The sequence below is a fragment of the Telopea speciosissima genome, chromosome 2 (genome assembly GCF_018873765.1).
Source record: "Telopea speciosissima isolate NSW1024214 ecotype Mountain lineage chromosome 2, Tspe_v1, whole genome shotgun sequence".
Taxonomy (NCBI): Eukaryota; Viridiplantae; Streptophyta; class Magnoliopsida; order Proteales; family Proteaceae; genus Telopea; species Telopea speciosissima.
Window position 1 is genome coordinate 1,328,643 of NC_057917.1, and position 16,725 is coordinate 1,345,367.

The following is a 16,725-nucleotide window of genomic DNA, read 5'->3' on the forward strand; positions in this document are numbered from 1 at the left end:
TTCGTCAATGTGGGGACAAGTCGTCATTCTTGTTGTATATGTTGATGACATTATCATTTTTGGATGAATCTTTTGCTGTTGAAGGCTTGAAAACATATCTACACTGGCATTTTACAGATGGACTTAGCGATGCTTAGGTATTTCTTGGGAATTGAAGTTCGTTGCAAGAAGGGTGTCAGTTTGTCTCAGAGGAAGTGTATGCTTGATCTTTTGTCTGAGACTGGTATATTGGGTTGTAAGCCTGTGCATGACCCCCTATAGACCCTAATATGAAACTTAGGGCGTGTGATGACAAAGATTTTGTGGATAAACATTAGTATCGAAGGCTGGTTGGGAAGCTTATTCATTTAACTGTTACTCATCTAGATATTTTCTTTGCCATTGGAGTTATTAATCAATTTATGGAGAATCCTAAACAGGCTCACTAGGGTGTTGCTTGCCGCATTCTAAGATATCTTAAAGGTGCTCTCGGGAAAGGTCTTGTTTATGGATGCAATGGTCATACTGATATTGTGGGTTACTTTGATGTTGATTGGGCTGGTGCTGCTGACGATCGCAAATCAACCACTGGATATTGCACATTTGTTGGTGGTAATCTTGGGACTTGGAAGAGTAAGAAGCAGACTACTGTGGCTCGTTCGAGTATAGAGGCTGAGTATAGAGTATATACTACAACGGAATTGATGTGGTTGAAATCTTTAATTCAAGAATTGGTGTTCTCAATTGCACAATCTGATTTCGACTCTGTTTGTCAACTAATCATCTTGGTGATATGTTGACGAAGGCGTTGTTCCGGCTTGCATTTCTTAGTGGTGGTTCCAAGCTGGGTATGGGAGATATATATACTCCATCTTGAGGAGTATTAAAGTGTATATCATTGGGTAGTGTTCCATGGAACAGTGTACCATGGGATCATGTCTAATAGCTTAGTTGTAGTTAGTTGTTATATCTCTTTGGTTGTTTCCTTTATAATTAGACTTAGGTAATTTACCAAAAAAAATTAGACTTAGGTAGTTATTTGTTTCTATTGTAATTAGTCATAGTCTTAGTCTTACACTTTTAGTAGGATTCCTACTAAGAGTTGGTTATTGGTTAAAATATAAAGGAGATAGCTAGTCACAATAGACAATCAACTCGATCGTGTTCTAACTCACAAACAGTCTTGGTTCATCTCTCTCTTCTCTTCACTGATGTTTCTTTAAGCTTTGATATACTTGCACCAACCAAGCAGGCTCCGCACATGGATCCTTTCTAGCCATTGAACTCTTTTCAAGCCAAATTTCTTGTCTCCAAGGAAAGTGCCATTTATTACATTCCAGACCACTCTTGACCATTTTATACTCCTCCACCTCGCAAAGACAGTCCTTCCTATTTTCTCTATCCCAAATTCTTTGTCCATGTCTCAAATTAAGTAATATATTTTTATAAAGTTTACTAATTTTCTGTCTTGCATTGATTACGGGCATTCAATTTTAATGCTTCAAGTCTTTATCCACTACTCCTGAAATGTTGGGCTTTTTCAAAGGGGACAGTCATTGTGGGACAGAGGGAGTAGTTATTTTACTTATGCCATGCTCATCCTCTCTCCTCCCGAAATGGTCAACTTGCACAAAAAGGATATGATTAAGATACCAGCCTACCAGGGACTCACTATAACAGGTTAGGGTCTACATATTGGGAAAATGAGATTGAGAGACTGGTTTTCATGCCATAGTTGCGATGCCTTGTGTCGTCTAGATTGTCTCCCTCCAATGCCTTGGGTCGCCGAGATGCCATGACAACTATGTTTCCTGCCAAAACTACCCCAAAAAACTACCCCAAAAGTTTCAGACTATTGTCATTGCACGCCCAAAATCTGATGCCCCGTGAAAAGGTCTTGACATGTGGCACGATTCCTTTTTAAAAAATCCACTCCATGGAAAGTTCTCCCTGGAAGATTTTGCCACTGGTCCAACCCACATATTTGGGCACCGCTTGATTTCTGAAGTCTGTCTTGCTCTCCACCAAATCTCCACTGGCATTTACAAAACATGCTTGGTATTCATTGCTCTTGAAATTCTAAAACCAATCTTACCAAATCTCTTTGGATTAAAAACCTGTTCCCAATCTATCGAGAGTAATTTATCCTTACTCTTCCATATCTCTCCATAGGAACTATTTGGATCTACTCTGATGAAGCAAGGGATTCGTCCATACCATTGGTAAAGTTTGTAAGACCACGACTGATTCTGAAAGATAATGAGTGGAAAAGCAGCATTTCCAATCAAAGAGAGATTCAACAACTAAAAGAAAGATCGATTCTTTGGGATCCTTCCTTTCTTCAAACAGTATCTTATTTGCTACAGACACTGGAATGAGAAGAAGAGACAGAAAGTAGGTTGCAGTACTTGCTAGGGAATCCTTGATGGGTTGAAAATGCCGCCTTTAGAAAGACACCTAACTTTCTATCCCTAACTTCCTGTCATCCTTCCATGGACAACTCCCAAAGACCGAATGTTGATGGGACCCAAAATGAGTCATGAGTAATGAAAAACAGCATTTTATTAAAATTCCATCTACCATCTTATTTTGCTTGTTTGTTCTCCTTATGTGCAGCATCATGTTATAGGAGTATTTGGATCTTTTTATATTATATAGTAGCATGGAACTGACAGTGACTCAATGTCCATAACTGTTTTCCTTTTTTGATTTGATGCAATCCTCTGAATCATCTCATGGCTATATTTCTGAGTTTCAGGTGAACGAAGTTGGAAATTTACAAGATAGGTGCAATGGAGTTACCAGAAACGATAAATTATTACTGGCTCAAGTTGTGAGGGCTTCTCCAAGGATACCTCAGCAGGATGGGCCCATTCCCGACGCTTATGATGAGATAGTTTCCACACCAAATGTAAACTAAAATCCAACTGTGTCTCTGTGTATACTTATATATTTGTACATACGTACACAAATATATCTATCGTTGTATACATGCATATAAGCATTTCATTGCTGCATGCTTCACCCCTACTTTATTTATGAACTATCCAAAAGCCCAGTCATTGTTAGCATCTCCATGTGGTGACCAACTTCTTGAATGAGTCCCAAAACTGAGATTAATCAATATAACCTAATTTATGATTGATGGAAACTTCACCCAAATTTTGGTGACTTTCTAGAAGCATTAGATTGACTGAATGTTTATCCAAGAGTCCAGTGTAGATTGACTGGAAGTTTGTATGTTGATGTTTGCAGCTTTTGGGTTATGGCCAATCAACGACAGAAAAGGTGGCTTGAGTAATTTGGCTGTGGTTGGAACTAGTTTTGTTTATAAAGGCTCTTTGTTTGGATGGTTGGCATATTTTGAAATAAGAGGTCATGATCGGTTTGGTTGGGCTGGGCTGGGCTGGGCTTGCTTGGGTTTGTATGCTACTTTCTGGGGAAAATCTGACCGGAATTCAAACTAGGTTGAGATTAGCTAGGTATAGCCTGTCCTGGTTCAATGATGCACAACCCATATATTTTTTTTGTTCTTTTTTCTTGAAATGTTTTCTGTACATTTTAATCCAGTGGTATTAGTTGGATTAATTATTGGGTACTGTTTCTGTTATGTGGGAAGGGTAGATATGTCGGAGGAGTGGACGAAGACTCCTGCTAGTCAACATGATTGTTTAAAATATGAGAAACTAAAACCTTATGTTTTCTCCTCAACAGATGCTCAAAAGTAAAGGGGGGCAGGAGGGAGCAAACCTTATCTTTTAAAACTTGCATACTTGCATACTTGCTAATATGCCATATAATTTTAGTTCAAATATACTTTCATAGTTTCATAGTCCATGTTACTGCATTTATATGGTGCTATAGTTTCATATTCTAAACATATAACTATTGGTCAAAATAATGTATATGTGTATAACTAAATATGGGTTGTAAATAGAGGCATTATGAGCTTGATATCAACTGGATTTGATCGAATTTAACCTGGGTTGGTAACTGCCTGCCTCTCTGGAAATCCTGACCTTAAGCTGGAAAGAATTGGTTATGTTGGCAGGTTGGATCATAATTTACCAATCAATGGGGTACCTGGTACATGTGGTTGCAAAATACTGTGTTCAGAACCTAATTCCTTGGCCATCAAACTTGGTGTCATTCATTGGATTAACATTTGTACTAATGTTGTTTTTGTACTACAGTCAATCCAATGTGTATTCTTAGCACTTGGAAGGGGTCAGTGGGTAAATGGCCAATCCAAAGGGTCGATACATTTTGCCTATGTTATATATCCTACATGTGTAAAAAAAAAATTCAAATTCAAGCATTATTTCTATTTGTAACAATGTTGGCTTTGTTTTTCACCTTGAAGATGTATCCTTACCAAGGAGTTGCAAGTGAAGACTACAATGCAGTGAATACACCAGCTGGCCATGGTAAAGTTTTGGAGTAACTTTTCTTTTTCTCAGATAGTTGAACTGCTATAGCTCTTCTGCTTACTGATTGTGGAACCTCACATGCTTCCTATGGATTTAGATCTACAAGTGGGCACACCCATTGTTGGCACACAAAATGAAGTTGTGGAGGCTGATGTCGATGATGATGAACCCCTGAATGAAAATGATGATGATGATGTAGATGATGATGTGGATGAAGGAGACGAGCCGAATACACAGCATCTGGTTTTGGCACAGTTTGACAAGGTAACTTGTTCCTGCATGCTATTATGCTGCTGCAATAATTGTGTAATTGTTATACTCAAATCAGCTCTATTCAAATCCAAACAAGATTCCAGTCCTAAGTTTTACATGTCTTTCCTCACCACTCCTATGGTTATTTTAGGCATACCTCTAGCTCTTTTAGCACCTTCAAAGGCTTCCGTTGCACATGTCCATGCCACCTCAAACGAGTTTCTCGCAATTTATTATGAATAGGGAAATGCGCAGGTTTGCTGTAATTGGTTCATTCTTTATTTTATCTTATCTAATTTTATCACTCATCCACTGCAACATCCTCGTTTCACCGCATGAAGTTTGTTTAAATGTTTTTTTTTACTGCGAACATTCAGCTCCATACGTCATTGTTGGTCGTACAACTGTTCTATAAAATTTCTCTGAGTTTTAAGGGATACGTCGATCACATGACACTCCGGATGGACCTTTCTATTTCATCTACCCTATTCTAGTTCTTTGTATAATATCGTCATCTATTTCTCCTTCTTTATGCATGATTGAACCTAGGTATCTAAAGTTATCACTTTGTGGTGACTCCCTAGCATCATTTTTCATCACCCCTCTCAGTCCTATTGTTACTAACATTACACATCATATACTCTGTTTTTGTTCTTCTTCATCTTAAAACCTTCTGATTTCAACGTTGATTTCCATAAATCGAACTTTGCATTTATCCCAACATTTGTTTCATCCACCAAAACAATATCGTCTGCAATAGGTATACGCCAAGGGATCTGATCTTGGATCTCTCTAGTTAACTCATCCATGATTAAAGCAAACAAATACGGGCTTAGGGCTTAACCTTGGTGTAATCCAACTGTTATTCGGAATTCACTATCCCTGTCTCCTCATAGTTCTTACGCTAGTCACTACATCATGATTCAAATCTTTAATTATGTCCATGTATTTACTCAAAACATTTTTCGTCTCTAAACTTGCCAAATTACCTCTAGGAACTCTATCATAAGCTTTTTCTAAATCAATAAAGACCATATCATAGCATTTTCTAAATCAATAAAGACCATATGAAGATCTTTCTTATATGCTCTAAATATTTCCATTAGTCTCTTAAGAAAATAAATAACTTCCGTGGTTGATCTTTCTAGTATAAAACCAAATTGGTTATCCGAAATATTAGTTTCTTGTCTCAGGAGAGCTTCAATTATTTTCTCCCATAACTTCATAGACTGGCTCATGAGTTTAATTCTTCTATAATTATTACAACTTTGAATATCATTTTTATTTTTATACATTGGTACCTCAATGGTTCTCCATTCACCCGGCATTTTTCTTGTGCTCAAAATCTTATTAAATAATTTAGTTAATAACGATAACCACAAATTCTTACACTCTTCCAAACCTCTATTGGTATATCATCTGGACATACTACTTTACCTATTTTCATCTTTTTTTAAGGCTTCTTTTACTTCAGCCACCCTAATCTTCCGTATATATCTATGATTTGTAGTTTTTTAATGGTTATTATAACCTTCTAAGAAACTATTACTTATATTGGTTTCCACCCTAATCTTCCTTCCGTATATATCTACGATTTGTAGTTTCTTGATGGTTATTATAACCTTCTAAGATACTATTACTTGTATTGTTTTCATTTACTAAACAATAACAAAATAGCAATAGTTAGTCCACCTCTCGTTAATCTCCTCGTCGTTTATTAAAATATTACCATTATCACTTTTAATACATCTAATATGCTTGAAATCTCTACTCTTCCTTTTCCTCAGTTTGGCTATTTTATAGATACCTTGTTCCCCTTCCTTTGTGCCTAACTTGTAGTAGAGATCCTCAATTATGTATTTATTATATTAAGGTTTAATGAGGCAAGTCCTTGGCATTGACCTCGTTGTGTGTTAAATGTCATACAGGTGACCCGAACAAAAAGCAGATGGAAATGCACACTCAAGGATGGTATTATGCACATAAACAACAAGGACGTTCTCTTCACTAAGGTGTGTTTTAAATTTTAAAATCCGAGAACCATAGATATCTTTGCTCATCATTTTGTTTTTTTCTTAGTTATTGTTTTTTTTTTTTTTGGGGGGGGGGGTGTTTGGTTATGGTGCTTTGCATGTTTTTTTTCCTGTCTCAAGATTCCCATTTGAGAGAGCTTCTACCTCTGATGCTCATCTCTGCAGGCTACTGGGGAATTTGACTTTTGATAGCGTTGGGCACAGAAGACCCAGTACACTTTCTTCACTGACAGGGATTGGGTTGTTGCCGAAAGAGTACATTTAGAGAGAGAGAGAGAGAGAGAGAGAGAGAGAGAGAGAGAGGGGGGGGAGAGGTCTATCTACGTCCCTTCGGTTCTTTCTGTTCAATTCATCGAGGGTAGAGATGGCTTGAGGGAATGATTTGGCACATGCAAGAGATGTGCAGGTTGGATGAATGGATGTACATGTAGGTAGAGCTTTTTTTCTGCCATCCATATGAGAACTGCTCTTGGCATTATTATTAGTTTATTACTTACTGTGAAATTTGTAATTCCATCCGCTTTGTATATTCAGATTGTTAGGTTAAATTCTGACAAAATGTATTGTTTGTTTTCAACATTGTTAGAGTAGACTATGCACCCTTGACATTGTTGAGTAGACTATGCTCCCTTTGATATTGGCATTGGTCTCTGAAACCAAAGGTTAGTAATATGCTTCTAGCCTGGTCTCCCTAGATGATTGTGCCAGCAAGGGCCTCTTATCCACTTCAGGCATTAGCCATTGCAGGGTGAGTTGGTGGAATTCCTGAGAAATGATTAATCTGTTTCATATTTTTTAGAGCATAGGATAGTGATGAAAAGCTGCGTTCTCTGTAAACAATTGGTGTTGGTAGTGTGGTCTCTGGGATATGTCCTAATGTGATGCCAAAACTGTGTTGGTTTTCACCCCCGAGCCAGAGACATATACTGTATTCGGTATTTATTGGGATAAAAGTTAATATGCTTTTTGATCAAAGACAAAAAGTTAATATGTTGGCCTTGAGCCACCACAACTGGAACACAAAGGTTATGTTTGGTTGGCAAGAAAAGAAAAAAGGAAAAAAAATTTAACGTTTTGAAAGGAGAGGAGGAGAAACTCTGATTTCATCATTACTTCTGTTTATTATGTTTTTCTCTTCTTTTCTATCCATTTCTTCCCTACCAAATACACCCTAAAGAGAAAAGTTATTGTTGCGCCAAGGCCCCCGATAACAGTTCTTTTGCTGAAGACACGAAAATGCAACTGAAGCTGTGGGCATGACAATTTCGTCATCTTGGTATTTTCGTGTTCATTGGTCTTCTCTTGACATAATGGTGAGCAGCTACCTAACGGTCTAGATGTGTGCCTTCATGCTAGGTAATTTTTGAATAGCAATAAAATGGATTGTCATTTTAGTTTTCGTTTATAGTTTGGTAGAGAAGAAAATAGTTTTGCTGGAGACAAATAGATCAGGAGTGCAGGTTAGCCGGTCTTTGTCTTGGATCTTAGGGCAAGCAAAAGTAGGAGTTTCCAAAAAAAAAAAAACACAATGCGAAGCTAGTGGTTCCTTACCGTAACAGCAGAGCTGAATTCCACGGGGATGAAGGACAGCCGGCCAGAGTCCATGGTATGTTTATATGTTTTTACGATGCGGAGGGCTATACATAGCCCCCATTTCGTCCTCACCATGTGTCATATCGTAATTCTTCTTCATGCCATATGTATGGTTTAAGCCCCTAATGAGGGACAACCTCAACAAGTAGCTAGCTCTCCCTTGCGATTGATGTAAAATCTAGAGAGATTTAGGAAATGTCCGACAATGTTTAAAAAAAGTACTTCTATTTGTTTTCGTGGTTTTTGGAACAGATTTGGAGCAGAACATGTATGTGTTACTCAGTCTATTGTATGCTTTTTTGAAATGAACTGAGTGAAAAGCATACTTCTTATTACTGTGTGAGAAATTTTTTGAAGAAACTCTAGGGACAGTGTGCAGTTTCATACATTGGAGGAAGGGCATTATGAGACAACACTAAATATAGAGGGGTATATGGGACATTTACATGGGTGGTGCAACTAATCTGAGTCGTACGAAGAGTGCCTCTATGCAATTTTGAAATTAAATTGACGTTATACAAATTTTATCCAAAAAAAAAAAAAAAAAAAACACAACATTTGTACAAAAAGGCTTGATATTGAGGACTTTGGACTCTCGATCCTCCACTTCCACCACCACAACAACTACAATTACCTTCACCTTCACATCCATCTGCACCATTGTCACTACTACCACCACCACCTTCACCGTCACCACATGTGTTTGATTATCTTGCTTACATGGCTAAAATAGTATTCACAAATATATGAATAGTGAAAATATTTGTAGGATGACATTTTATGTAAGTTAGTACAAAGTACAAATTAAAGAAATACTTATGTTAATATGCATTCTATACGTGTCTTTTTCTTTTTAGTGGTAGAAATAATTGTTTCTTTCAATTTTACCATATATCATTTTTTTTGTACAAAATTATTCCAAATTAACATAAACGTTGCGATACAACCCCTTATGGGTTTCTATTGTTATATTAACATGGAACCCATTTAAGCTTTTTACCACCCCCCCGCCCCCACAAAAAAAAAGTTAGACACTCCCATAGGCATGCCATTGAACTTGAGCACTACAATTTAAAGCTCCATTATGGGTAGAGGGATTTGTAGAGTCCAACTTGGCCAAATTATAGTTCCATGAAACAATAGTAGACACACATTTTCTGGTACCTTGGAAGTATTCATTCTCATTCTCAAATTAGTTGTATTAGTGTTATTATTTTTTTTTGGTAAAAGTTCTATTAGTAGTATGGGGAACAACAGTTTTCTGTCTAGGAACACTCCCATGTGTCTATCTTCTTCGTCCTTAAAACAAGATGATAGATGTCTATTCACATAGAGAGGAGAGAGAGAGAGAGATAGACTCATAGGTGAAGGGATTTTCCAAGAAAATGATGGCTCTGTAAAAACCAAACGGATGCTAATAAATAAACGGATAACCCACATCTTCCTCTCGAATAAACAGAGAGAGGTTTTAATTCATGGTATCCCTGTATCATCACCCCCGATACCAATTATGAATCGGCCGTATCGGTCCATATAAGACCGATTCCAATACAAAAAGAAAACCATTTTTTGAACCATATGAGCTGATACGAATGGGTGCCTATGGTCTATATGTTACTGATACCTAAATCCAAGAGAGAGAGAGAGAGAGAGAGAGAGAGAGAGAGAGAGAGAGAGAGAGAGAGAGAGAGATTTGAAGTATGAAACAAATCAGAATACAAAACCCAATAAGAAAAGGGTTCAATGACATAACAAAACCAGGGCACAACCTAGCAGAAGGGGGAAAAAGAAAAATTGAAAAAGCACTAGTGGGTATGGTGGGGGACGATATAACACTGAGATTGGAAGAAAGAAAAAATAGAAGAAGGCTCTGTGAATGGAGCACTGGTAGCTGGATGTTTCCATCCCCCAGGTGGAGGTGTTGATGATGGCCCTCCTCCTTTCTTCTTGTCATCATCACCACCGCCGTCGCCGTCGCCGCCATGGCCTGGCCAGCTCGTGCTCTCAATGACTTTATTATCTTCAGGCTCTGGCAAGGGATGTGGTGCAACGATGAGTGGTGATAGCAAAGGAATTGGACAACAGGAAGAAACGTTAACAGAGGAGGAGAACTCCATTGATTTAGCTGCTGGATTGTACATGTTGTGGTCTAATTGTAGAGGAGTCTTTGGTGCCTTCTTCTGTAATCTGCTTGGTACCCTCTTCTCTCCTCCTCCTCCTCCATTGGCTTTGCCTTCTTTCTGAAACATGTTGCTTTCCTCCATTGTTTGTTGGACTAAATTGTTAACTATTATCATATAAAACAGATTAAGGTAAGACCCTTCTCTCTACTCTCTCTCTCTCTCTCTCTCTCCCTCTCCAAGATGTATAAAAAGGTTTATTTGCAGGGTGGAGAAATTGGGAATTTGAGAGGGAGAGGGAGAGAGAGATAAGTTTTGTCACGCAGAGCGGGAAGTGTGGGTATCAGTTATGAAGATAATGAGGGAATCCAATTGTTTGGAGAAATTTCAGGGAATGGCAGTTAAGAACTTTTAAAATGGATATAACGGATATATCTTGTGTTCAATGCTTGCTCTGGCCTCGCTTCAGCCCCAATTTATTAAAACATGTATTTTCTTTCATTCCTAAAGCTCTAGCCTACAGTCAAAAGTCAAACAAAACAGTTTATCGATCAAAGTCGTTGATGTTGATTAAGTCTTGTCTTCAAAAAATTTTGTGGTAGAAGAGCTTGGCCAAAAATGGGCTGGGCTTGGGCTTGGGCTGGCTCTCCATGGTCCACCCTTTGTTAATCATCATCCAGGCCTGTATTTGTGACTTATAAATTACAATTCACGTTGCATTCTCTTACCGCCGCTGTCCTTGAATATCATATTGAAAGGTCCAATTCAAAACCTCAAGGCATTAGGTGTAGAGAGCTCTTCAAGTATATGAAGGCATTAAAGATCTGAACAAGCAATACATAACTCTCAGCCACCTAATAGGATTGCCGAGCAAAGGTTTAAAAATTTGGAATTTGAATCGCTTCGATTTTGGAATTGACCCAGAGAGCGCTAGTGTATGCTATGCTCGCGGAATGAGAATTCAATCCGTTACCTGGGAATCAACCAGGCTCAATAAGTAAAGAATCAAGGTGAATCAGAATTGACGTCGGTCAATTCCAAGTCATTCCACCCTTTTCAATTCGGTTAGAAAACCTTAAGGTGAGCATGGCTTTTTTATGGGGGAGATGGGTATAGGCTCCAAGTAGACTTGAACTCGTGAATGTTTTAAGTTCCTTGGCTAGAATGTTCCTAGCCATTGAATGGTGGACACTTGTACTGATCCTAGAGAATTTTTTGTAGAGTTGGGTCCCTCTAAATAGGGGTACCTCACTTGGTTAAAGCATCCACCAAGACAACAAGCAATCAAGCATTCTATCCAAGCATTCGAGAGCAATTCAAATCTCATTCTCTCAAACTCTCTTAAGTGGTCTCTCAAATTCTCTTCCAAAGCCCCTCAAGGTGTAGTGAAAGACTGGCTTAGTGTTACGAAAGTGTTAAGTGTTGACACGGTTGGCTTAGTAAAGACTAAGGCCGTGACAATATGGTATCAGAGCTTCAGTTGCAAGGAGATGTGTTGTGGGATTAAGGCATTATGTTTAGCTTAGATGTACAAGATGAGGTGGTAAGTGAGCGAACCCGTGGAAGAGAGGGCACTCCCAAGATAGGGAAGGAAAGGAATACCAAAGACAAGTCCATCGATATTGAAAATGCTATGAAGCCACGCTTAGCTCGGATGGAGTTAGCAATGGCTGAGGTTAAGTGTTCAATCAATCTGATTCCGGTGTGATATACATTTTGACGAGGTCAAATAAAATTTGAAACAGATAAGAATCAACCAAAATCAGAATAGTTTTGTATTCGGTATGATTTTACTGGTTTTTATTTGGTTTTCATTATCCAATTTATATACAGTTTATAGTTCTAGTTTTGGGAAACGATATTGAAGTCAACTTCAATTTTTCAAAACCCTACATATTCCCATGGTTCCTCAGTCTCTTTTGGTCTCCCCTACTCATCATGTTTCCCATGCCTATGTGATAAAAAAAGATATTTCATTTTCATCTGTCATTTTTTTCCTTTCTTGTTCTTTGTTATCCATTTTACTTCTTCACTCTCACATGATAACCAAACTATTTCTTCCATTAGCAGGTAAAGTTTTGTTAATCCATTTTAATACAACCAATCTTTTTCAATCCGTACTTGAACATATTTTTTTATATAGTTAGTCCCAAGATATTTTACTTATTTCATATTTCAAGTATGATCGCAACAATTGTTGTTTATTAAATTAATCATATTTCATTAATTTACCCAATTAATGTGTGGGCTAATATTCGAGTGAGAGCTACCAGTTTCAATTAGATTTTTCTCGCTCCTATTCGGTTCAGAATCATCGGTTATGCGGTGCAAATCAAAATTGAACCGGGAAGAGAACCTATAAAATCAAAACCGGATCATTTTTCACCGGTGTAGTTAGGTTCAATCGTAAACGGTCAATTTTGGTTCCATTTTGGCACCCTTAGCTTAGGTAAGAGAATGGCTCAATGTTGCAGAGCAAAGTACGGAGGAGCTTGTAAGCCAAGTAGGGGAACTCATGGGCCAAGTGGAGGAGCTCAGAGGGTCCTTGCTAGGCACTCTCAACACCATTGCACACACTCAATAACAAGAGTTTTCTGCCTTCAAGGCTCAAGTGTTGGAGATGATGGCCCAGATGGAAGCTCGCATTGAAGAGATGAGTGAAGATTGGGCTATATGTAGGAGGGTAGTGGCTAGGGGAGTCTCTACCTCTCGTAAGGTGCCTAGGGTGGTGGTATCAAATCTTTTCCACTTAAATCATGGAAACTTCACATGAAAAAAAAAAACTCCTTCATGAATCAGGTCTAAAATTAAAATTTGAAAATCTATAACCATTGAAATCTACTACATACTATGAATTTGATTGTTCAAGATGGACACCCTTTGCAAATAACATGGTCGATGAGTAACAAGAACTCTGGAGACAAAGAGGGAGAAGGTAGCAGAAATTAGAAAGGGAGATAAACCTTTGAACAAGTAGGAATTTCGAACAATAAAATGTGTTATGGATAGACCAATAAAAGGAATGATCGAGTTTCGCTTCACCTATAGTGAAGGAGGAATTTCCTTCACCGTGAACATCAATACCGTCAGATGGTCACAAGGAAGGATAGTTTCGACTTTGTCAATAGAGGGTGGGAATGTAATAATGATCCAAAAATCAAAACATGAGGTCACTTCACCCATAGTGATGAAATTCTTCTTTCTCTCTAAAGGTGAAGGAAAACTTTAACCTCAAAGGAAAGGGCAAATTTTATATTTTGACCTTTGCATGTAAATCCTTCAATTTATAGGAATGATACATGGTCAAACATATCTATTTTCATCACGTGGAAAGGTAATGTGACCTATGGATACAGAGGACATGGTCTAGTTTAGCCATTTGTCAAACTTTAAAGTGTTTCAATTAAAAACCCTTCTATGTATTAATATACGTCCCCATGTATATCTATACACACACTACACACGCCTATTGTTACTCCAACTACTATTGGATCTCTTTTAATTTTTCAATATTTGTTTCTGTCATTTGGCAAACTCTGTTTGGACTGAAACTTGACATATGAACGAATGACCTTGGGATCTATCTATACAAAATTTGAACTTCATCTAACCTACCCTGTGGCAAATGTAAGTATATAGACGAGGAAATTGTTTCTAATCCGACACCCATAGAATATGATAAAAGGTTGAGCATGGTAGCGTTGTGCCCAATAAAAGGCTGGGCATGATATAATCGATCCAATACCAATTCCTCAAACCGTGAACTGAAGAGAAGGGTTTTAAAAAAAAACCTGAAGAGAAGTGAAATGAAATTGAAACAACATTAAAATGAATTTTAGGATTGGTGTGTGGTTTGTGTGATTACACTTTCATAAAAAATATAAAATAATAAAACATTAAAATAAAATTTTAAATCAGCACAAATAATACTTATTTAACAAACTTAAAATTTTTATGAAGGATAATAATCAGATTTGACTCCATTAGTTCATTTCTCATCTAAATTACTTGGACTAGAATAAAAATAAGTTAAGATTAAGGAATCTATTTGAAAATTATAATCACCATATTTGATAAGATATTCAGTTATATACTTGTGATTATCCAAATATGATTTTTTAAATTTATTTTATGTACCTGAAACTTTCTTTACTTTTTTTTGTTGGTAAGAAAAAGCTTTACTGATGGAAGACATGTGTACAACCAATGACATCGGATGAACAAAGGTCGTCGAGCCACGGAGTAGAAATTGGCCAATTTGTCATACACATGATAGATATGACCTTCCTTGCCAGGACATCAGCAACAGAGTTCATAGCCCGTGGAACAAAAAGAAAAGATATTGAAACAAAAGAAGAACCAAATTCTCGAATGTCGTCAATGACCGCTGCTACTTCAAGAGGGGGGATGCGAGTAGGATCTTCAATGTAGTTAATGATCACCTTATTATCTGATTCGACAAGGAGATTTATGAATCTTGAATCGTAAGCCTGCTTAAAAGCTGATCTAATGGCTAAGGTTTCTTCTTGAATTGCAGAGGCTATGACATGGGGAGAAAGCGCCTTTATAGGGTGGCCGTTATGATTTCTAAACACAAGACCTAGCCCGCTAGTAGCACCACCTTGAGGTAGAGCAGCGTCACAGTTACATACCTTAAATTTATTTTATATACCTTCATTTTCTTTACTTGTAACCAGATGGAGTTGCAGTGAATGACATAACTCAGACCCATTTAATGGGTGGAGCTCCATGGTTTGCTTATTGTATTGGGTTTAATTTTCTGATTATGTTGAACCTATTGGTCTTAAAGAATTTTGTCTGGGAGTGTGGCCTACGCCAACACTCCCATGAGTCTATCTCTCTTCTCTTCATATAAAAAGACACATCTACCCCCTTATTTTGAGGAGGAAAGAGATAGACACATGAGAGTACCCACATTACCGGACAAACAATAATATAAAACAAGCAGTAGTTTCTGGATCTGGTCTCCCATGACTTTTGAAACCATTCAACCTGTGCTATGCCTTTCAAATGGGCATGGTCTACGTTTACTATGCCAATCAAATATTTGCTAAAGACCTGGAGGACCATGTCAAGGGTCAACCTAGCCCATATTATACAAATCAGTTTTGACTACAGTCCAAGGTTTAAAAAATGAGAATTGAATCAGTTGAATTGACTGAGTCCATTCCCGATTCATGTTGATCCGAATTGATCGGTTCGAATCAAAATCAATTGAGCCCAATACCGGTTCGATCAAATTGAATTGAAATTGGTCGAATTAAATCAAATCAAAATCGGCCAAGCCTAATCCCGATTCTTACTGATTCGAATCAACTGATCCAAGAAGGGTTTCTAAGGTTCAAATCAATTCTTGAATATTCCAAGCCCAATCCCAATTCCCGCTGATCCAAATCGGCCAAGCTTGATCCCAATTTTTCCGATCCAACAAGGGTTTCTGAGATTTCAGGCTGAGACTGATCATCTTCCATTTACTTGAACCTTGTTTGTGTCTCACAATTTCTATTTATCTTATGTTTAACTTATGTTCGCATGGTTTGTCCAATGAGTTAAAATTTAAGCCCAATACAACTGGCCTTTTCAAGCCAGTTTGCTGGCCTTTTCAAGCCAGTTTGCTGGCCAGTTCAGTTTAAATTTTATAATCCTACTTGGTTGCCAAGAAAAGAGAAAAAGATGTTTTGAACTTTTGATAACTATGGGGTGCTGTTCTCTGTGCCGCAGTGCAGCCTGCGCCTAGGTACATGGGGGTGGGCGCAATGACCACCCTGCCCTCCTACACAGGCTTCCCCATGTGCTTGGGCGCAGGCTGCGCTATGACACAGAGAACATTTTCCCGATAACTATATATGGCTTTACAAGGGATGGCAAAGTTGGATGTGATCTCCAATTCAGTAAACACATTAAAATTAATGACCCTTTTTTTTTTTTTTTGTCACCGTCCGGCCTATCCCAGCCCATATTTTGGCTTACTAAATAATATGGTATGGTAGTGTGTGACATAATGAATAGTAATCCTATAACAATATATCAATCTTGAAATAAAATGATATATTATTTAGGGAACAATTTACCGTCACCAAGGTGGTGAACTAAGAAGTTGTAGTCTCCCGTTCACCAACAAAAAATGGGGGAAAATGTTGCTTGTTCACGTGGCTCTTGCAGCTAGACACCTCTTGAAATCCAAATTCTCATCCATGTTGATGCCTCTGCACGCGCTTTCATTGACACCCGTTGGTGCAGGGGCTACATGATCAAGCAATAATCTCTTACAGTCTTACCAAAAAAAAATTAAAAATA

General features: G+C 37.8%; 1 protein-coding gene across 1 annotated transcript in view; it reads left to right on the forward strand.

The window, feature by feature from the left end:
- LOC122652567 (transcription initiation factor IIA large subunit-like) overlaps positions 1 to 7,269 on the forward strand; it is a 30,063-nt gene extending 22,794 nt beyond the window's left edge. Inside the window, exons 7-12 of the mRNA XM_043846351.1 lie at positions 2,738 to 2,890; positions 4,343 to 4,406; positions 4,507 to 4,673; positions 6,590 to 6,673; positions 6,860 to 6,963; positions 6,995 to 7,269. Of these exons, the coding sequence (XP_043702286.1) occupies positions 2,738 to 2,890; positions 4,343 to 4,406; positions 4,507 to 4,673; positions 6,590 to 6,673; positions 6,860 to 6,883 (492 nt within the window). The 3' untranslated portion in view covers positions 6,884 to 6,963; positions 6,995 to 7,269. The remainder of the gene's footprint in view (positions 1 to 2,737; positions 2,891 to 4,342; positions 4,407 to 4,506; positions 4,674 to 6,589; positions 6,674 to 6,859; positions 6,964 to 6,994) is intronic.
- The last annotated feature ends 9,456 nt before the right edge of the window (positions 7,270 to 16,725 follow it).